The sequence below is a fragment of the Diadema antillarum genome, unplaced genomic scaffold (assembly GCF_040938485.1).
Source record: "Diadema antillarum isolate AM-2024a unplaced genomic scaffold, OU_Dant_1.0 seq00000616_RagTag, whole genome shotgun sequence".
Taxonomy (NCBI): domain Eukaryota; kingdom Metazoa; phylum Echinodermata; class Echinoidea; order Diadematoida; family Diadematidae; genus Diadema; species Diadema antillarum.
The window spans coordinates 217619-241477 of NW_027271540.1; the positions used below are offsets into that span (position 1 = coordinate 217619).

General features: G+C 36.5%; 1 protein-coding gene across 1 annotated transcript in view; it reads right to left on the reverse strand.

Annotated features, from left to right (window-relative positions):
- The window catches only part of LOC139735978 (uncharacterized), a 211915-nt gene that overhangs the window by 78390 nt on the left and 109666 nt on the right, over nt 1-23859 (reverse strand). Inside the window, exons 4-5 of the mRNA XM_071646733.1 lie at nt 13979-14137; nt 9988-10179 (exon numbers count right to left, since the gene is read on the reverse strand). Coding sequence (XP_071502834.1) covers nt 9988-10179; nt 13979-14137 — 351 coding nt within the window. The remainder of the gene's footprint in view (nt 1-9987; nt 10180-13978; nt 14138-23859) is intronic.

The window sequence follows — 23859 nt, forward strand, 5'->3', positions numbered from 1 at the left end:
AAATCGAGCTCAAATTTTTTTTGCACACGTTTCAGACCATTTGGAGCATTTTTTGAAAAATTGAAAAAATCGGACGGACGCGTACGCGCGCGCGCATATGCGCACGCACAGCTCATATGCAATAGAAATTTTCAGTTTTTTCACACGGATCGGATGTCCACAATGTCAAGGAATATTTCTATCAAGTTTCAAGTCGATCCTACTCAATATGACGTCATACGGGCCCGTCAAATTCAAAATTCCGCGCGTGCGTCAATGGGGATACACTGTGCAACTATGCCAAAAAACCGCCAATTTTAAATCGGATTTTACTCGTCAGGATGGACAATGACCCCCCATTTTCTTGACATATTCTAAAAGCTGATGAGTTGTACATGTAATTTCATGGGTTGGCGATACTGAAAAAATGATTAAAAGATAGCAAATTTCTTAATAAAGTAAAAAAAGTAAATTTTCAAAATGACGTCATCAAATTTCAAGTTTACTCGAGCGTATCTCACTAATCCTTTGCCAATTTTCACCCAAATTTCAATATGTTGTAGCTTATGAAATGTTCTTTCATAAATGTAATTAAACAATTTTGATTTGATGACGACATCACCTCGAAAAAATGGATTGAAGGTAACCTTGTCAAATTTGACCAGTTTACGTGTAATCTCTATGGGAGTGCAATTTTTATGGAAATGAAAATTGACATGACTATCTTTATCGAGCACTAGCTCACTTATGCTTCGGTGAATTTCTCTAAGATTTTAATATGTTGTAGCTGAGATGTAGGGCTATCGTAAGTGTGCCCTTCGTTTTTTCATACATTGTCGGGATCACGTGAAAAAACTCGGTTGAAATTAAAGTTTATCTTCGAAGTATTGAAATATTTCTTTCTTTTTGCAACTTTCTTTGCAATAACTCAAGAAAAACAGCCCCTATCACCTTCATATTTTGCACATGTTTAGTTCATGTCACGAAAATTATTTCATAAAATTACAACTACTTGATCAGACGCCATCTTGGGTATGTAAATTAGGGTCAAAGGTCATAGATGTTTCATCCTGTATCTTGGTGAATACACGTCCTATCTTTCCCATATTTTGCACACGTAAAGACCATGTTACAGGGATCATTTCATAAAGGAACCACTTTTTGCTCAGATGCCATCTTGTCTGTGCAAAGTGGGGTCAAAGGTCATATGTACTTCTTTTTCTATCTTTGCTATGACGTGTTATCTCTATGGGAGGGAATTTTTTAGATGTGAAAATTGACATGACTCTCTTTATCGAGCACTATCTTACTTATGCTTCGGTGAATTTCTCTCAGATTTTAATATGTTGTAGCTGAGACTTTGCAGTATCAGGACTCGAATCATTGATTAAAAAAAAGATCGGATCACCTTAATTTGTCAGTGATGACAAATTACAATCTCTAGTTCTTCTTTTTAGGTGATCCGAGTATCCTCTCGGATCACCTATTGTATCTGTACGGATTCTTTCTTCTTCTTCTTCTTCTTCTTTATTTCTTTCTCCTCAAATCTTGTGCAGCGGTTAACTCAAAAAGTCCCCCACCTATCACTTTCAAACTTATACCACGTATGTATCATGTCCTAAGGACGACAGATCTAGTGTATCAATGTGATCAGTTGACCGTGACGTCATTATGACGTCATTATCTGAAATCACGTTTACATCAATATCTCATTAATGGAACGGAATTTTTGAATGAAATTAAGATATCATATAGTTCAAGTCAAGGTCTATTGATATATTTCATAAAATTTGGTCACGTTCATAGTAAACGAGCGCGTACGCGCGCGTTGAAATTTAAACATGCTCTAATCAACCTCAAAATTGTTTTGCACACGTTTCAGGTCATTTACAGCATTTCAAAAAAAATCGACGGACGCGTACGCGCGCGCGCATATACGCACGCACAGCTCATATGCAATAGAAATTTCCCGTTTTATCGCACGGATCGAATGTCTGAAATGTCAAGGAATATTTCTACCAAGTTTCAAGTCGATCCGACTCAATATGACGTCATACGGGCCAATCAAAGTTTAAATTCCGCGCGCGCGTCAATGGCGATATACAGTGCAACTATGCCAAAAAACCGCCAATTTTAAATCCGATTTTACTCGTCAGGATGGACGGTGACCCCCCATTTTCTTTACATATTTTGAAAGCTGATGAGTTGTACATGTCATTTCATGGGGTGGTAATGCTGACAAAATGATCAAAAGATATCAAATTTCTTAATAAAGTAAAAAAAGTGAATTTTCAAAATGACGTCATCAAATTTCAAGTTTATTCGAGCGTATCTCACTAGTCCTTTGTCAATTTTCACCCAGATTTCAGTATATTATAGCTTATTTAATGTTCTTACAAACACAAAATTACAAAGTTTTGATTGGATAACGGTATCACCTCGTAAAAATGGATTGAAAGTAATCTTGTCAAATTTGACCAGTTTACGTGTTATCTCTATGGGAGTGCAGTTTTTCTGGAAATGAAAATTGACATGACTATCTTTATCGAGCACTAGCTCACTTACCCTTCGGTAAATTTCTCCCAGATTTTAATATGTTGTAGCTTAGACTTTACGCTACCGTAAGTGTGCCCTTCATTTTTTCATACGCTGTCGGGATCACGTCAAAGATTTTGGTTGAAATTCAAGCTTATCTTCGATGTATTCAGATATTTCTTTCTTTCTGCAACTTTCTTTGCAATAACTCAAGAAAAACGGCCTCTATCACTTCCATATTTTGCACATGTTAAGTTCATGTAACGTAAATTATTTCATAAAATAACAACTACTTGATCAGACACCATCTTGGGTATGTAAATTAGGGTCAAAGGTCATAAGTGTTTCATCCTGTATCTTAGTGAATACCTGTACTATCTTTCCCATATTTTGCACACGCAAAGACCATGTTACAAGGATCATTTCACAAAATAAGTACTTTTTACTCAGATGCCATCTTGTCTGTGCAAATTGAGGTCAAAGGTCATATGTACTTCTTTTGTATCTTCGTTATGACGTGTTATCTCTATGGGAGGGAATTTTTTTAAATGTGAAAATTGACATGATTGTCTTTATCGAGCACTAGCTCACTTACCCTTCGGTGAATTTCTCCCAGATTTTAATATGTTGTAGCTGAGACTTTACGCTACCATAACTGTGCCCTTCGTTTTTTCATACGTTGTCGGCATCACGATAAAAAAAACTTGGTCGAAATTAAAGCTTATCTTCTATGTATTGAGATATTTCTTTCTTTCTGCAACTTCCTTTGCAATAACTCAAGAAAAACACGCCCTATCACCCCACATGTTTAGTTCATGTCACGTACATTATTTAATGAGATAACAACTACTAGATCGGACATCTTGGATATGTAAATTAGGGTCAAAGGTCATAAATGTTTCATCTTGTATCTTGGTGAATACCTGTCCTTATATCTTTCCCATATTTTTCACACGTATAGACGATGTCGCGAGAATCATTTCACAAAATAACCACTATTTCATCAGATGCAATCTTGGGAGTGCAAAGGTGGGTCAAAAGTCATATGTACTTGTCGCTGTTTCTTTGTTATAGTGTATGCAGAATTTGGTACCAAACATGGCAGATATGACTCCCTTTGCTAAATGAGAATGCAAACACCACACGGCCAATGTCTCTAAACACAGATGGAACTTGTATGGTCATGCCTATTGCAATCAGGACTCGAATCATTGATTAAACAAAAATCGGATCACCTTAATTTGTCAGTGATGACAAATTACAATCTCTAGTTCTTCTTCTTCTTTATTTCTCCTCAAAAGTTGTGCAGAGGTTAGCTCAGAAAGTGCATTGCCTCTCAATGTCAGACTTATACCATATATGTATCATGTCGCAAAGACGACAGCGCAAGTAAAATCATAGTGATCAGTCGACCGTGACGTCACTATGACGTCATTATATGAAAACACATTTTCATGCATATCTCATTAATGGAATGGAATATTTCAATGAAATTTACGTCACATATATTTCAAGTCAAGCGCATTTTACTCATATTCTCAAAATTCATTTTTATCTCAAAACGCGCGCGTACGCGCGCGTTGAAATATTTGTATGCTCAAATCCAGCTCAAATTTTTTTTGCACACGTTTCAGACCATTTGGAGCATTTTTTGAAAAATTGAAAAAATTGGACGGACGCGTACGCGCGCGCACATATACGCACGCACAGCTAATATGAAATAGAAATTTTCAATTTTTTCACACGGATCGGATGTCCGAAATTTCAAGGAATATTTCTACCAAGTTTCAAGTCGATCCGATTCAATATGACGTCATACGGGCCCGTCAAATTCAAAATTCCGCGCGTGCGTCAATGGGGATACACAGTGCAACTATGCCAAAAAACCGCCAATTTTAAATCGGATTTTACTCGTCAGGATGGACGGTGACCCCCCATTTTCTTTACATATTCTGAAAGGTGATGAGTTGTACATGTCATTTCATGGGCTGGCTATGCTGATAAAATGATTAAAAGATATCAAATTTCTTAATAAAGTAAAAAAAGTAGATTTTCAAAATGACGTCATCAAATTTCAAGTTTACTCGAGCGTATCTCACTAATCCTTTGCCAATTTTCACCCAAATTTCAATATGTTGTAGCTTATGAAATGTTCTTTCATAAATGTAATTAAACAATTTTGATTTGATGACGACATCACCTCGAAAAAATGGATTGAAGGTAACTTTGTTAAATTTGACCAGTTTACGTGTAATCTCTATGGGAGTGCAATTTTTATGGAAATGAAAATTGACATGACTATCTTTATCGAGCACTAGCTCACTTATGCTTCGGTGAATTTCTCTAAGATTTTAATATGTTGTAGCTGAGATGTAGGGCTATCGTAAATGTGCCCTTCGTTTTTTCATACGTTGTCGGGATCACGTGAAAAAACTTGGTTGAAATTAAAATTTATCTTCGATGTATTGAAATATTTCTTTCTTTTTGCAACTTTCTTTGCAATAACTCAAGAAAAACAGCCCCTATCACCTTCATATTTTGCACATGTTTAGTTCATGTCACAAGCATTATTTCATAAAATTACAACTACTTGATCAGACGCCATCTTGGGTATGTAAATTAGGGTCAAAGGTCATAGATGTTTCATCCTGTATCTTGGTGAATACATGTCCTATCTTTCCCATATTTTGCACACGTAAAGACCATGTTACAGGGATCATTTCATAAAATAACCACTTTTTGCTCAGATGCCATCTTGTCTGTGCAAAGTGGGGTCAAAGGTCATATGTACTTCTTTTTCTATCTTTGCTATGACGTGTTATCTCTATGGGAGGGAATTTTTTAGATGTGAAAATTGACATGACTCTCTTTATCGAGCACTATCTTACTTATGCTTCGGTGAATTTCTCTCAGATTTTAATATGTTGTAGCTGAGACTTTGCAGTATCAGGACTCGAATCATTGATTAAAAAAAAGATCGGATCACCTTAATTTGTCAGTGATGACAAATTACAATCTTTAGTTAGGTGATCCGAGTATCCTCTCGGATCACCTTCTGTATCTGTACTGATTCTTTGTTAGGTGATCCGAGTATCCTCTCGGATCACCTTCTGTATCTGTACGGATTCTTTTTTCTTCTTCTTTATTTCTCCTCAAAAGTTGTGCAGAGGTTAGCTCAGAAAGTGCAATGCCTATCAATGTCATACTTATATCATATATGTATTGTGTCCCAAAGACGACAAATTTAGTAAAATCATTGTGATCAGTTGACCGTGACGTCACTATGATGTCATTATATGAAAACACATTCTCAATCATATCTCATTAATGAAATGGAATTTTTCAATGAAATTTACGTCACATATATTTCAAGTTATGCAAATGCTACTCACATTCTCAAAGTTCATATTTACTCTTAAACGTGCGCGTACGCGCGCGTTGAAATATTTGTATACTCCAATCGAGCTGAAAATTTTTTTGCACACGTTTCAGACCATTTCAAGCATTTTTTGAAAAATTGAAAAAATTGGACGGACGCGTACGCGCGCGCACATATGCGCACGCACAGCTCATATGCAATAGAAATTTCCGATTTTTTTTACACGGATCGGATGTCTGAAAAGTCAAGGAATATTTCTACCAAGTTTCAAGTCGATCCGACTCAATATGACGTCATGCAGTCCCGTCAAAGTTGAAAATCCGCGCGCGCATCAATGGCGATATACAGTGCAACTATGCCAAAAAACCGCCAATTTCAAATCCGATTTTACTCGTCAGGATGGACGGTGACCCCCCATTTTCTTTACATATTTTAAAAGCTGATGAGGTGTACATGTCATTTCATGGGGTGGCAATACTGAAAAAATGATTAAAAGATATCAAATTTCTTAATAAAGTAAAAAAAGTAAATTTTCAAAATGACGTCATCAAATTACAAGTTTACTCGAGCGTATCTCACTTATCCTCTGCCAATTTTCTCCCATATTTCAGTATGTTGTAGCTTATGAAATGTTCTTTCATTAATGTAAAAACAACATTTTGATTGGATGACGTCATCGCCTCGTAAAAATGGATTGAATGTATCCTTGTAGAATTTGACCAGTTTACGTGTTATCTCTATGGGAGAGCAGTTTTTCTGGCAGTGAAAATTGACATGACTCTCTTTTTCGAGCACTAGCTCACTTTTGCTTCTGTGAATTTTTCCCAGATTTTAGTATGTTGTAGCTGAGACTTTGGGCTATCGTGAGTGTGCCCTTCATTTTTTCATACGACGTCGGCATCACGTCGAAAAACTTGGTTGAAAATGGCACGTGGCTTCGATGCAGCGTCATTTTGCTTAATACACAGGGCCTATGGAGCATGAAATAGGTCATTGCATAGCGCATCCGACTCGTAATCCTAAGGTCCCTGGTTCGAGGCTCACCCCTGCCAATATTTTTTTTTCATTTTTTTAAACACTTTTTTTCTTCTTTTTCTTTAGTTAGTCTTAATCTCCCTTCCTAACTTTATCTTTTTCTGATTTTTTTATGCTTCTCCTTCAAATTTCTATAAAATAACATATTTTTTCTTTATTTTTCTTTCTTTCTACTACTTTCTGTGCAATAGATGAACAACAACAATGGCTATCAATCCCATATTTTGCACATGTTTAGTTCATGTCACGTAAATTATTTCATAAAATAACAACTACTTGATCAGACACCATCTTGGGTATGTAAATTAGGGTCAAAGGTCATAAATGTTTCATCCTGTATCTTGGTGAATACATGTCCTATCTTTCCCATATTTTGCACACACAAAGACCATGTAACAAGGATCATTTCACAAAATAACCACTTTCTGCTCAGACGCCATCTTGGGTGTGCAAAGTGAGGTCAAAGGTCATATGTACTTCTTTCTGTATTTTCGTTATGACGTGTTATCTCTATGGGAGGGATTTTTTTTTAATGTGAAAATCGACATGCTTTTCTTTATCGAGCACTAGCTCTCACTTACCCTTCGGTGAATTTCTCCCAGATTTTATGTTGTACCTAAGACTTTGCATTTTGCATCTTGGTGAATACCTGTCCTATCTTTGCCATATTTTGCACACGAATATAGACGATGTCGCAAGAATCATTTCACAAAATAACCACTTTTTCCTCAGATGCCATCTTGGGAGTGTAAAGGTGGGTCAAAGGTCATATGTATTCGTTGCTGTATCTTCGTTATTCAGTGTATACAGAATTGGTACCAAAGATGGCAGATATGACTCCCTTTTCTAAATGAGAATCCAAACCTCACACGGCCAATGTCTCTAAACACAGATGAAACTTGTATTGTCATGCCTATTACGATCAGGACTCGAATCATTGATTTAAAAAAAAATCGGATCACCTTAATTTGTCAGTGATGACAAATTACAATCTCTAGTTCTTCTTTTTCTTCTTCTTCTTTATTTCTCCTCAAAAGTTGTGCAGAGGTTAGCTCAGAAAGTGCATTGCCTCTCAATGTCAGACTTATACCATATATGTATCATGTCGCAAAGACGACAGCGCAAGTAAAATCATAGTGATCAGTCGACCGTGACGTCACTATGACGTCATTATATGAAAACACATTTTCATGCATATCTCATTAATGGAATGGAATATTTCAATGAAATTTACGTCACATATATTTCAAGTCAAGCGCATTCTACTCATATTCTCAAAATTCATTTTTATCTCAAAACGCGCGCGTACGCGCGCGTTGAAATATTTGTATGCTCAAATCCAGCTCAAATTTTTTTTGCACACGTTTCAGACCATTTGGAGCATTTTTTGAAAAATTGAAAAAATTGGACGGACGCGTACGCGCGCGCACATATACGCACGCACAGCTAATATGAAATAGAAATTTTCAATTTTTTCACACGGATCGGATGTCCGAAATGTCAAGGAATATTTCTACCAAGTTTCAAGTCGATCCAATTCAATATGACGTCATACGGGCCCGTCAAATTCAAAATTCCGCGCGTGCGTCAATGGGGATACACAGTGCAACTATGCCAAAAAACCGCCAATTTTAAATCGGATTTTACTCGTCAGGATGGACGGTGACCCCCCATTTTCTTTACATATTCTGAAAGGTGATGAGTTGTACATGTCATTTCATGGGCTGGCTATGCTGATAAAATGATTAAAAGATATCAAATTTCTTAATAAAGTAAAAAAAGTAGATTTTCAAAATGACGTCATCAAATTTCAAGTTTACTCGAGCGTATCTCACTAATCCTTTGCCAATTTTCACCCAAATTTCAATATGTTGTAGCTTATGAAATGTTCTTTCATAAATGTAATAAAACAATTTTGATTTGATGACGACATCACCTCGAAAAAATGGATTGAAGGTAACCTTGTCAAATTTGACCAGTTTACGTGTAATCTCTATGGGAGTGCAATTTTTATGGAAATGAAAATTGACATGACTATCTTTATCGAGCACTAGCTCACTTATGCTTCGGTGAATTTCTCTAAGATTTTAATATGTTGTAGCTGAGATGTAGGGCTATCGTAAGTGTGCCCTTCGTTTTTTCATACGTTGTCGGGATCACGTGAAAAAACTTGGTTGAAATTAAAATTTATCTTCGATGTATTGAAATATTTCTTTCTTTTTGCAACTTTCTTTGCAATAACTCAAGAAAAACAGCCCCTATCACCTTCATATTTTGCACATGTTTAGTTCATGTCACGAAAATTATTTCATAAAATTACAACTACTTGATCAGACGCCAACTTGGGTATGTAAATTAGGGTCAAAGGTCATAGATATTTCATCCTGTATCTTGGTGAATACATGTCCTATCTTTCCCATATTTTGCACACGTAAAGACCATGTTACAGGGATCATTTCATAAAATAACCACTTTTTGCTCAGATGCCATCTTGTCTGTGCAAAGTGGGGTCAAAGGTCATATGTACTTCTTTTTCTATCTTTGCTATGACGTGTTATCTCTATGGGAGGGAATTTTTTAGATGTGAAAATTGACATGACTCTCTTTATCGAGCACTATCTTACTTATGCTTCGGTGAATTTCTCTCAGATTTTAATATGTTGTAGCTGAGACTTTGCAGTATCAGGACTCGAATCATTGATTAAAAAAAAGATCGGATCACCTTAATTTGTCAGTGATGACAAATTACAATCTCTAGTTGAATATCTCCCTAGTTTTTAGGACTGTAACTGTATACTTTGACACAGCAGGATATATACAGTGCTCTCCCATTATAACATACACGGTTATATGAAAACTCTCTTTACAAGGAAATAAAAATTCAGGTTCCAAAATTTTCATCTATATCTTTATACAGTGTACTGTTCAATTATAATGAAATGTCGTTATAATGAAAGAAAATCGGCGGTCCCAAGGACTTCATTATTACAGGAGTACACTGTGTATGAATTATGGTGGGAAGCTAAACTTGAATCACCAGTCTTATGGCTGTCTCTTACCTCATTGTCTACAAACATGAGGATATTCCTAGCAGCCAAATCTCTATGGATGATGTTTGACATGTGAAGGTATCTCATCGCCTCAGCGATCTGAACAGAGTAGTCTAGGAGTAGAGGAATAGGAAAGGCTGGCTTCAGGGCCTCCTGCTTGATGTTCTCTGCCAGAGACCTCAGGGGAGCAAACTCCGTTACCTAGGCAACAGATGAGAGAAGCATATAGTCAAAATCAAAGTAAGTTTCAATTATGCATTGGTATGAAGAAAGGTCCATGTCTTCTTCAAATTGGCAACATATGAGAGATAAGATATTTCAGTTCTCGTTCAAAGCCTGTCAGCATCCTTCACTGCCTCTTTCTATCAATACTCACATGTGTTAACCACACAACTTCTGTGAGATAATACGCGTGTACATTAACACAGTCCCCTGGAAAAGTTTGATTACTACATCAGCAAATTTCAAGTTGTTTTTCAAATTGGCAATGTTGACTCATTGGACTTTGGCTCCTCTTCAGAGCTGTACAAACTTGACCATCCTGCACTCGACCTCTAAAAGAGCAAGATCCAAAGATTTGTGATCAAAAAGTGCATCAGCATAGAGGTAATTATGAAGGGAAGGCCCTCAATGGTTAAAACCAGTTCATTTATACATGATGCAGTATCCGAACAGAAAAAGGCATAGAAATAATAGTTTAGCACATCAAACCACAAAACTATGGAAATTATTTGGTAATGTCTACACTTTATACTTTTCATTATGCAATTTCTCGAACAGTCTGGAACAATCTCCACAGCTGATTCATTAACGACATCTAATTTATTTCATTCTGCACATGACATCAATGACATCATTTTTTCTTTCTTTCTTTCTTTCTTTTCTCTACTTCTTTTTTGTTCTCTTTATGCTGTGTGAAGAATTTTTGTTCCCTTTGAGTGGTAAGTGGGATTAAAATTACCCTATGTCATTATAATAATAACAATAATAATAATAATAAGAATAATAATAATAATAATAATAATAATAATAATAATAATAATAACAAGAAGAAGAATAATAAGAAGTTATAATTATCATTAATATTCCATTATCACTATTATGATTATCATTATCATTATTGTTATTGTTACTATTATCATTATCATCATCATCATTATTATCTTTTTCTCATCCAAACATTCACTTCATTTTTCATCACAGGGATTTCCTAGGAAGATGATGTGCACCTTTAACTCTTCTTCCCCAGTGACAGTTCCTGGGATGATTAATCCTCGTCACTAGGGGGCAGCCAAACATCCGCTAAAAACATTCCTCATGCTTGCAGTCCACTCTCATTAGACCCCACGACCCAGAAAGTCATCAATGAAATAATCCCGCTACATCCACAAGGCCTGATCTAAAACCAAAGCAGCATGGCTTCAACTAACGTCATGTCGCTTCCACTCTCACATGGAGTACAGGACACACTAATCCAGTGGTTTAGCCTGTTTCCTCTAACTACTCCACACTTTTTCTGGTCAATATTCAGCTCAGACCTTGTTTCCTCCCCTCCCCACCCTTTCCTAGAATTCAAACTTATGATGTTTTATATAAGTTTAATGGCTGCTTTTATGCTCAGGTGGTTTTATGATCATTTTTGGCAACGAATCAGGACATATGACAGAGCTAAAGGCAAGCATGTGATTTTGAATTTGACTTTTAGAGGGTATTGTTGTTTTTGTCATGCATCATGCAGGTTTTTTTTTTTTCCTTCTTCTCTTTCATGTCAAGGTCACATCAGTTACAGACATTGGGATATGAACAAAATATCAGAGGAAGATGACACTATTTGGTAACACCTGCTGAACTGTGATGAAAGCGTGACCTATATTGTACATACTTCATTCCAAACATGTGCTTCTTCAGGTATCTGTGACATGCTAAATACCACATTCTGCACTGTTCTGGTGTAATCCAACTCCACTTGGGAAATCATCCTTCACTTCACAGTCCTAGAGTGTTGGTTAAAGGGTAACTTTCCCCTAATTTGAGAAGCCATGGACAAGTTGAATGCCCTTCTATTTTTACCTTTTATCAGCCTGATTCACATCTCCTTCAGGAAATGCTTATTGAGACATCAGAGACACTTAGTTATCGCTACAAAGATCTCACACTCGGTCACTTTGCACTGTAGAAAATATCTTCCAAACTTTCTTCTTCCTACTCAGATTTGAGATGTCCATCTCTTTCTTGACCTCAGAATGAACTGCATATCTTATCAAGATATGCAAATTGTAACTGCTACGAAAATTTTGGAAATTACGGGGAAAATGAGTACACTCAATTCTTTCCCCCCTTTCTTAAACAAATGAGGGCAAACAGCACACCAAACATGGTTCTAAAATTTGTTAATTTGGTATTTGATTGCAGTTTGGGGGGGCTTTGTGAACAAAAGGACATATCTATAAATCAAAAAACATCCTCAAATGAAAAACACATGTCTACATTTAGAGGGCTTCAGGGCAGCACAGTCCAATGAGACACATTTTAATATTATCATTTCAATTTGGAAGTTGACAAATTTAAAAAAAAAATGCTCTGGGACTTATGCATGTCAGCAATTTACATCAATACCAAACTCTCTTCCCTAAAATTAGATTGTGATTTTCAAAGCTACATGAACAATGATGGTTTAATGAGATTGAAACAAATGCACAAAATTCTAAACACGAGGATGAAAAATTGATAATTCATAAAAGGGACACCCTCTGAAATCATGATTCTGATCAAGTGATGACATTTTATATTTGTTTTCTTAATTTGACAATTTGTTGTGACTAAGAACAGTTCATGGTAAAGTTTTTGAAATATGCAAAACTTTAAATTCCTTGAACTGCCACAAATCATTTCTTCAATTACAGGTGATATATTCAAAGTGATATCAATCAAGAACATACAGGGATTCTGGTATAATCCAGCTACCTTTCAATTCTAAAACCTTCTCATATTGTGTCTGATTTTCCAACAAAACTTTCACCACTTTAATTATTGGCTTTCTCTTTTTTATGTACTGTAGTCAACTTCAACAGAGGGTGATCATTCACTTTAAGCAAGATGCACAAGGAGTGCGTTTCCTCATCTACATCGTCATGACGACCCAGAGAATGAACCAATCACCAGCCAATTTTTCTCCATATTTACTTCTGTCCTTCACACTCCATTAATCTCTGTGTGTTGTGTTTTCAAATCAATAACCACTTAACAATTTACTGTCAATGTCGTCCCTGAATGACGCAATGGGGTACTAATGTTTAACATCAGTTAGGTTTGTTTCTTGATTTCCGTTAGTGACCTATCCTCAACCTAAACATTTTTCAGATCTGCTAGTGTTACATCACAGGTGAGCCTTCAAACCAATTATTTTTAAATTGATTTGTTCTTGTTATTGTGGCTTTTGTACCTTGGTCCAGATTTTTTAAACAAAGAGCTCCAGATATCTGCTACATATTGTGCATCAAATTATATAATGATTAACACGGCTCACAATGACAGACTGTAAACTGATCACACAGACATAACATTCAGCAGCCGTGGATATGTTTCATTTTGCTAACAACATAGAAATCCCCCAATTTTCACAGATTAGCAATCAAATATTGAGTAAGACGAAAGTCACATTCAATTCTGAAATCTAAATCTGAATGTATACTGTAAAACATGATATATTCGCGGCACGAAATTTTCGCGAATTGGAGCCGACAGCCTTTTTCGTGGCATGAAATTTTCGCGAATTGCTACTGGCATTCATTGCATGTAGTATGGACAAGATATTTCGCATGATTTTAATTTCGCGAATCTTGGCGCTCGCGAAATTCGCGAAATTAAAATGCACGCGAACATTCCTCGTTTTACAGTAATAAGGAGTACAACAGTTCCCTTGTAATGTCAGCCCTTTCAAGATCTTGTCTGGGGGATTCCCCAGCCCAAAATCCAGTCCACATACTGCTCACAGACATACCAGCATGAGGGAGCTATCGACATCGAGCACCACACCGTAGAGCTTGACAAGGTGGTCATGGTTGAGGGAGTGCATGATGGCCGCCTCCTTGAGGAAGTCCTGCTGGCATTTATCAAGGGAGAGCTTGTCCGGACTGAGGCACTTTACTGCCACCGGGATCTGGGTGGGATACAAACCAGGAAGGTGGGGGGAGGGGGAGAAGACAGAAAGAGAGATACATAGATAGACAAGTAGATAGATAGATAGATAGATAGACAGATAGATATATAGATGGATAGATAGATTGATAGACAGATAGATAGATAGATAGATAGATAGATAGATAGATAGATTGATAGACAGATAGATAGATGGATAGATAGATAAATATATTGACAGATAGATAGATAAATATATTGACAGATAGATAGATTGAAAGATGATAGATTGATTGATTGATAGAAAGAGTAATAGATTGATAGATAGATAAATTGATTGATTGGTTGGTTGATTGATAGATAGATAGATAGATAGATAGATAGATAGATAGATAGATGGATAGATAGATTAATGGATAGATATATATGGAACACAGAGAAATATAAGGAGGGAGGAATGAAGAAGATTGAATGAGAAAATGTAGTGAAAGGGATAGACAGGTAACCAAATTAAGAAATAGATTCAATGGGACAAGGGTAGATAGAGAAGGAAAAAAGGACAGGGATGATAATAACCAGATAGAAAGAAATCAAAAGACAGGGAAGAATCAGAGAAAGTGAAGAATAAAAGATTGACAAAGACAACGGGAAACAGAGAGATGAGATAAACAACAAGAATGAATGAGAATGTGTCAGATGGAATATAACAGAAAACAGGAAGGTACAAAGACAGAGAAAAGAACAAAGTAGAAAAAAAAAGCAAAATGAAAGGAGAATAGTACAGAAGGAAATTGGAGGAGAAACAGTATGAAGTATGAAAGGACCAAAAGGTTTCAGGGAGAGAAAGTGAAACAAAACAAAGAAACTGCTGTTAATTGGCAGCACATATGACAATGTCAATGATAGTGTATCACTTTCACTTTCATTTGTACCACTGTACTACAGAGATAAATGTTTGCAATTATTAAAGGTTATTCTAAAATTGAAAATACATATGGACTGCAATGATCAAAGACAAAAGACCAAAACTTGGTCATAAACATTCCACATACTATTTGGAGGGAATTATCACATACAAAACCTCTGGTGCTGACAGAAGTCTCATGCATTATTCCGCAAAACAATAAGGGGGAAAATAGCAATTTCTTCCAAAATATCAATATTTCAGATGTAGGCTTTAGAAACAGACATGATCAAAATTGCATGAGATAGAATCTAACAGATAACTTGAGAAACTAACAAACAAAGAAAACATAGATAGAAAGACACCCTATAAGGCCCCATTGTACCAGATGGCATCCCATTAAATTTTCATAAAATATAAGTATTACAATTTGCAGGAAGGGTGTTTGCTCTTGATGACCACTCTTGGACATAGTTAATGACCCTTAAAGGTGTGGTCAGTCAGAGATCAAGAGACGGCACTCAACTGGCTTGTTATAACCCAGTTTACACTAGTACCTACATTTCAGTATGAATACAGTGTTATGGGGAGGGGGGTGTAAGACTAAGTTACAGAAGTATAATGAAGATTCATCTGCCTTGCCATTTCATTCTATGCGATTTTCCCCAACCCCTCATCCCTTCCAAACACTTCAGTGGTTCCAAGAAGGCTCAGCTGGCTCAATAAAGACATTTCACACCTCTCCTAATGACCGCTGGATGGAGAAATGCACCTATGTAATTCCAGATTAAGATGGACAATAAAGCTGCTTGACAAATTCAACAAAAGGCAATTCAAATAGGCCCAAACTAGTCTCCACAGTCTGTTCTCTTGCTAGATGATTTATCTGCCTGCTGTGGTGCACCATACAAACAGGACAATGACTTTTCATCACCACTGCTTATCTCCATGGTTTTCAAGACATTTATTTCTCTCTTTCCTAGCCAATCGTCACCACATGATGTCTGCTAATAAAAGGCAGTTGCTGGAAATGCCAAAGCTACAAATATACATGTGTACTTCCCAGCATCAATAATGTTTTGTAGTCATACAACATAGCTGAATGCGTGTGACTTATCACAAAGCATTAACCACATTAACGCAAGAGGGTAGGCTGTGCCCAAGTTCATCAGAATTGTAAACACTTCAGCCTTTCTCTACAATTGAGACAGCCTTGAACATTATTTCAAAGATCATGCTTTCTTGACTCGATAACAATCAGTTTGATGAATGACTCATCAGATCAAATACAATAACGATGTGGTTCAAGTACAAGTAACCTTTCTTTATTCTATTTGATTTTCTTTACCTTTGCTTCTCTATCGTCTTCACTGTATTAGCTCCACCTCATTCTCTCATGATAAGCAAGCAAAAAGTTCTCTGACATTAGTTCATCAAGCAAAGGATATCAAGATAAAATGGTATCAAATCAAACGCTATGCTGAGAAACACGTACAACTATTCAATTCTCTCCATGTTATGTTTTTTAAAAACTGCTATTCCCACAAGAAATCCATGATTCCTACTATTCTGTGGTAAATGAAACTATGCCCCTACTAATGACTACTATACTGCCATCAAAGTAAAAAAAGATCAAGACTTTCTGAACACAACTCTTTACATTTTTACATATTTACAGTATTCAGTTCATGACAGCGCATGAGCAGCAGATTTATTATGCGATGAACTATACAGAGAAAACTTAATGTTTCGTTCATAAGTCAGAAAAATGCTGCATTTATGGGCAGTTTTAATGCAAATTTTCTCGAAAGCGACAGTAAAGAGAGCTGCCTTTAATGGTCTGACTACCGTCTATTTATACTTGTCAGTCATGTGGTAATAGTCAAACATCAGGTCAGGACGCAACACACATGACATTGTGGATACGAAAGGTAAACAGGCACCCACATGGCTAGCATTCTTCAAACAAAGTGAAACGAACTTCACCGAGATGAAAAACTTCCAGTTTGATAAGTATGACCTGATTGTCATTATTCCATGTGATATGTCTTGTGAGCACATACCACACCTTACATGCATAAATGTGTCCAACACCTCTCTCAAGCTTCTTAAATGAGCGAAATGAGTTCCCAGCTATCAGTATCACGCACATATTCCCTTCTTCTTCCGAATCACCCTTAGAATGACCTGTCACGCATCGCAGGTTAACCATTATCACCCTCCTAATTTCATATTTTCCTTTCTTCTCTCCTCACCCAAAGCAAACCTCCATACGAGTGGATGAGTCATCCCGCCCCATTGTTGACGAACAAAACAGAACTTTGATCCTTAACGACACCTTTCTATTCCACAATGTACCTTGGCATACTTTATGGTCTTTGGACCAATGCATAGTACTACTTCTATTACACAGAGAGCTCTACAAGTGTACTGAATTCCTCTACATTACGACTGGTGTAGGAAAAACTGGTACGGTAACCCACCACCACAGGACATAGTACAGTACCGTCATTCTTGCATGCACTTGGCACTGTGCAAAAGAACAAAGGTTTTAGATGATTATATCCACTGAATTGAAAGCTACACTAACTGCAGAAACAGACAGACGAGACTTATCAAGCTTTGCTCATATCACTCACTCTTCCAGTTACATGCATTTAATTGTTTGACTGTCCAACAGCATATCACATTCATGAAAGAACTAAGAAAACATACATATGTACATACATAATCAACTCTCTCTGGGCTTTGTGCACAATCACGTCAGAAAGCTAATTTGATAATTATGATAAAGGTAATAATTCATCATATTTGTAAAATTATTGAAACAATGTTTCTAAGTGCAAGGGGAAGACATAAAAGGAAACATGAGAGATAGGAAGGAAACATGTTAGAAATATTATATTACGAGTATAAACTAAAGAAGACGTTTACCATGAGTGATGACATCTGCTCATTGTAATCATCATCAACTCGTTTGTTCATTAAGAAGCAGAGAAATCAGAAAGTGAGAGGCAGTGACCAAGCTGAATGCAAGAAAAATGAAGGTGCATGGCTACAAAAGAGTTTATCGGACTCTAAAATTGGAATACAAAGTTGCTGCAAAACTCCAAGGAGTATAAACAGGAAGAAAGTGGACAAAGATAGCTTTTACTATGAAAGGTGTAAATCAAAGATAAGATACGTCATCCATCAATTTCATGTTAAATCATTGGTTAGAGGAAAGGGCATCCACATCAAAATAGAGCAAATTTGACAAAAGAATCCCAAGTGAAGGCCTATTTCATGAATTTACTCAGCCCCCACCCCAAACAATCTTTCCCTCCCACACAAACAGGAAATGGATTTGTTTATGACACTAATAATGTTATCAACTTCCTGTCCAAAATCAAATACCAATTGAATTCCGTAATCAAACTTGAAATGTTACTTTACTGGTTTCACTCCAGCTGAGCTTCTGTTTTCTGGTGATAAGTTCTGGCAACGAAGGTAACAAAAACACACACACACACACACACACACACACACACACACACACACACACACACACACACACACACATACACATGCAATAAAAGGCAGCTCAACAGTGTTCTCTTTGTACTCTGTATTGAGATTCTGGATCTCCCATTAAAAAAAAACAACAAAAAACAACTTTTTTTCACTCTATATGATATAAATGAAAGAAGCTGGGCTGCCAATTTCTAGACCACAAAACATAGAAATACAAGGTAAAAATAATTATTCTACGACAAAATGATATTTTCATTTAAAAATGGGAAAATTGCAAGACTGAAGCGGGCAAATGAAATTTTGAAAAATACGTTTTTTTACATTTAACTTCTTTATTGTTGATTAAGGAAAAACACTCAAATATCATAAAGACATACTAGTACAGAAGAAATTCTACAGAAGACATTATAATGATATACAAGTATGCAAGGTTGGTATTAAAAAACCAACAAAAAAAAAGAAGAAACAAACTTGAGTTCAAGCAGGCAAAAATTCCTTCAAAACTACAAGTTCATTCTTTATCCATGGCTAAACTGCAAGATCTTATGGTTAGGATTATCAATAATAACTCAAAGTTAGTGAACTATGAGAATGTTTACATGGTTCCTTATTTGAAGTTTACCTACTTTTGAAGCTCTACTTGTATGAAAGTTAGTGAAATTTGAGTCAACTTCAAAGTTGGGTCATCTCCTATAGGTAACTATGGCTAGACGAGACAAGCAAAGTTCAGTGAACTGACATAGACTATACCAACAGGAGCTGGGAGTGGGCAAAGTTTGTCATCAAACATGTCAACATAAAGAAAGAAATCACATCACAGATTTGTTTGGAAAATGACCGCCTCAAACAAGGGTCATTCCTTTGTCCACAGAGTGTGTCCATTACTCAGACCAAACACACTTGATGCATGAATGAACTGGTAAACATATGGGGGGGGGGGGCAAAGAGAAACAATTGTCTGCATTTGTTGGCTTCTTTGCCCAATTTATTCTATAGCATCCTGCCCTGACCGCATGGCAATCAACAATATTTTGACACCAGTGGCCTGCAAATATATAAGAGCTGGCTTAGTTTATCTTAAAGAATGTTCAAGTGATTTTGTCTGTTTGCTCTGTATAACAAAACTGAATTACAATTGACTTCAATCATTAAGTCAATTACAGCCCTTCGCATTATTGGAGCTGAGAACAGTATACTCTGGTATTCAAGAGCACAATCACATTGTCTGAAGATTGCCATGAATATTATGTTTAGTGCATTGTCAGTGGATTGAGAACAATTGTGGTGTATTACTCCACATTGGTTGCCTTGTAAGATACCAAAGGGGAAAAATATATAAAGCAAAGAAAGTTTTTTATGCCACAAGGCTACTCAGGTGTGCAAGTGTGGCACTGAGCTGAACATGCGACTTTCTACTACCAAAACAAACAGAGGATTTCTGATTCCCATAACCACTACAACCCTATAGAGGCAGAGTGATGATGAACTCAGAATTATTGCAGTATAAAAGTAGCTTGCATTCATAGTTATTTACAGTCATGGTAAAATAAATGTCTTTACTTTCAACCAATTACAGCAAATAAGTGAAAGAAAAGGACTGGGACAAAAAGAAGACACAAACCACTCAAACTTGAGGGACTTTCTGAGTATACCGTAAAATACGATATTTTTGCAGCATGAAATTTTTGCGAATTGGAGCCAACAGCTTTTTTCGCGGCATGACATTTTCGTGAGTTGCCTCTAACATTCACTGCATATAGTGTAGACAAGAACTTTCGCATGCATTTTACTTTCACGTATCCTAGCTCTCGCAAAATTCGTGAAATTCAAATGCACACGAACATTCCTCGTTTTACAGTCGTATCCCATGGCAACTCAACATATGGTATGGAGGATGTATTCCAAGCCAATGGCAGGAAGATGCCTGTACAAGGTGTCCTATAAAGGTTATTCAAACTTCCTCTTCATGTGAATTTGACTGTGGGAAAGTTTTGGAGTCTGGCAATTTATGCTATTTGGTGTGAAGTCCAAAAATGGTCTCTCTTGAAAAGCAATCACTAAAAAGTTCAAGGTACTCAATCCTCCCTGTGTTGTTTGGGATGTACTGCAAGATACTTCTAGATTTTAGGCATCTGGTAATAAACTAGGATCGGCTTGAGTACAGGTAAATAGAACTTTTGATCGATAGATTGAATGAAAACTTCTGATTGATAATTAAAAGAATTAAAAATCATAAATCATTTGTGGTTTTCTTGCTTGATTATCCTGGATAATCTTGAAATACAGAAATCATGTTTTTAAAAATGATTCAGAGATATTACCAGATTTGAAGGTTGCATTATCTTGGGTCAGATCAATTTTAGATCATATCTTATGCTACCCCTCATGCCAACCTGTGCATAATATGAAAAGTAAAATTATATGGAATAACGCCTTGCATATATAGCCATCACTATGTACAAATAGAACCTACAGATACGCATAGCATTATATACCTGCCTAAGAATGCACTTGAATAAGCTATCAATTAAAAGTTTCATTCAAACCTTTCGTTTCCCTTACCATTTCTTGTTTCTCATGTTTTTAAAGGAAGGATGGTAGCATATATATGTTGAAGATGACTTTTACTGTTCTGACAAAATTACGAAAAGTTGGTGACGTTTTGACTTTCTTTCTATATAATGTGATTTACTGCAGAGCCATTTTTAGCATGTATTCCTATAACATACTCTTGCAAATGCCAAAAAAGTTATGTCATCTGGACTGTTTATGAGCAATATGTCCCGATACCGAAGACTGTCTCATATCATGCTAACGGTAGAGACAGACGGATCTCCACTTCATTCTCTTCCTGTTTATATTCCGGGTGACAATCATTTCACTCTGGTAATGATTTATTGTCTCATGGATGATGAGGGAAAAGGACAAGGCGATTTGACAGTGAAGTAATTCACTTCAGGATCCATAAAGTTTTGAAAGGCTGTGGAGAGAGCTTTGGGATGGTGAAGAATGTTTTGAGTGGTGGCATGACGGGCCTTAGTAGGCACTAAATGAAAAGTGATTGAAGTTATTATCATCATCAGCGTCGCCGTGGCAACATGGTGGTCATACTGTCTTCCCTACTTTGACTGTCTTGCCACCCCCCCCCCCCCCCCCCCCTTCTCTCTGTTTTGGGAAGTGATATTAAGACAAAGACTACCCTTTAGTGATTTTCCTCATTGTATATAAAATATCAGACGGTTATTTCTGTTTTTGTACCGCACTTGTGGGTGAGTATTTGTGTGTGTGTGTGTGTGTGAGTGTGTGAGTGTGTATGTATGAGTGTGTATGTATGTGTGTGCATCTGTATAGTGTAAGATTGACATTATTTTGTACAATGTTTGTGTATAATGCAGTTTGTCTTTGTATAATGTTTTGTTTTTGTTTCTATGAATGTGAATTTTGTGATATGAAATTGAACGAAATTCGAATAAAAAATTATTTTAAAAAAGATCTTCATTATTTTGCTGCCAAGTTAACCAGCATTGTTGGAGCTGAGTGAGTGAAGATTTTATTTGCAGAGTTATTGTCACAGTAGTAGGCCTAACATACAACAAAACAATTCTGAGAAGTTACCATTGTAGTGTGTCTATTTATAATCTGTACCCTGTAGGTTGGATCACCTGCAAAAAGGGCTTATGTCACAGCACAGGTGATGTGCTCTCGTGGATGTAAGGACAGTTTGTCGCTTCAGTACAGTTGCTATTTCAGCTTCCTGAAACACTCGCCGTGCCTTCCCTCCAAACTCCCCAGAGCAAGGAGAGAGTAACATGTCACTTGTCTGTACCATTAAAGGGATGGTACAGTTTCAGTTGAGATGGGGTTACCGGTTTCCAGTGTTTTTTTTTTTTTTTTTTTTTTTTTTAAATAATGGGAAATTTGTTAGGCAATATGAAAGAGTGTATAATTCTAAGAGAAATTCAAAGTTTATTTGATGAAAATTGGTTTTGAAATGGCTGAGATATTCAGAAGAAGCAATGCTTATAAAACTGCAGGTGGGACTAGGATCGCATTGTTTGACTAGGCTTTTGGATATCTCAGCCATTTCAAAACCAATTTCCATCTCATGAATTTTGAATTCCTCTTAGAATTGTATGCTCTTAAACATTTTATGAAGTGATCTCTAAGTATCCTGCAAAAAAAAAAAAAATTAAAGGCTGAATCCTCCCCTCAACCAATACTATACCATCCCTTTAACAGACAGGCGCATTACTCCACTACAAGGAGTCAACTCGGTTCATTACAGGATATCCCACTTAATTGATTGCTTCTGTCATACTCTGACTTGTCACGGTACTCTCGCCTCCCGACATACCTGGCCTGCTTGGGATTCGTCGGCTTCGTGTGGGGAAGCTTGTAAACACTAGATGAGGCATTATCATTATCGTTGATATGCTGGCTTTAAAGCTCTAGTATAGTTTGCAACAGAAAAAAACAAACAAACCAACACATAATATCTGTCTTCACATATCATAGGAAATTACTTGCTCTCATTAATTATCTGATCACATTTACACTTCATCACTTTGATAGAAAAGGACCAGACAACTTTTCAGTGAGGTGCAAGTATTTTCACAACACTGAGTCCTCTTTTAACAACAGTGACACAGAAGTCATATGAGAAATCTATTATGAAAGAATTTTTCGGGAGAAGGGGAAAGTGAAATTTTAGTTGGAGAAAGTGGCAGATTAGCTTAGCTGTAGAGTTGAATTTTGTTCAACCAGAAAGCAATTAGACAATATCACTTCATCTGTCATACAAATGCCAATCTGGGACAAACTTTAGTCCTTCTTCTTCTTCTATTCTTTCTCTTTTTATTTTATTTATTTTTTTTTGGGGGGGGGGAGGGGGATCAAAAACTAGTCATAGGTGTAAAAGGTCATTCCTTGTAGCCACCATCTGCATGACCTCTGGTATTTCCATCCCTGTCACCTGGGTCCCACATCAGTATGAGGTAGCTGGTAAAAAGTCGAAGTCGGTAAAGCTGTGATCACAAGAGCTCACATCCAAGAGATCAGACATAAACAGGTCCTCCTATCTTCGTTAACCTCCATATTTTTCAACAGCTCTTGATGGGCATAAATTTTACAGCAAACCACATTTCAGGGAGGGGGGAATCATTATATGAGAAATATTCCTCCAAATTCATTTTTCTTTCACACATGTGGAGAGGCTGTTGATGGCTGATATGGTCTTGGTTGATAACAACTCATTTCCAGTGTAAAAATGCCTTATATTAAACTATGTTAAGAATAGTTCATCATTACAATTCCCTGATCTTCTTCCT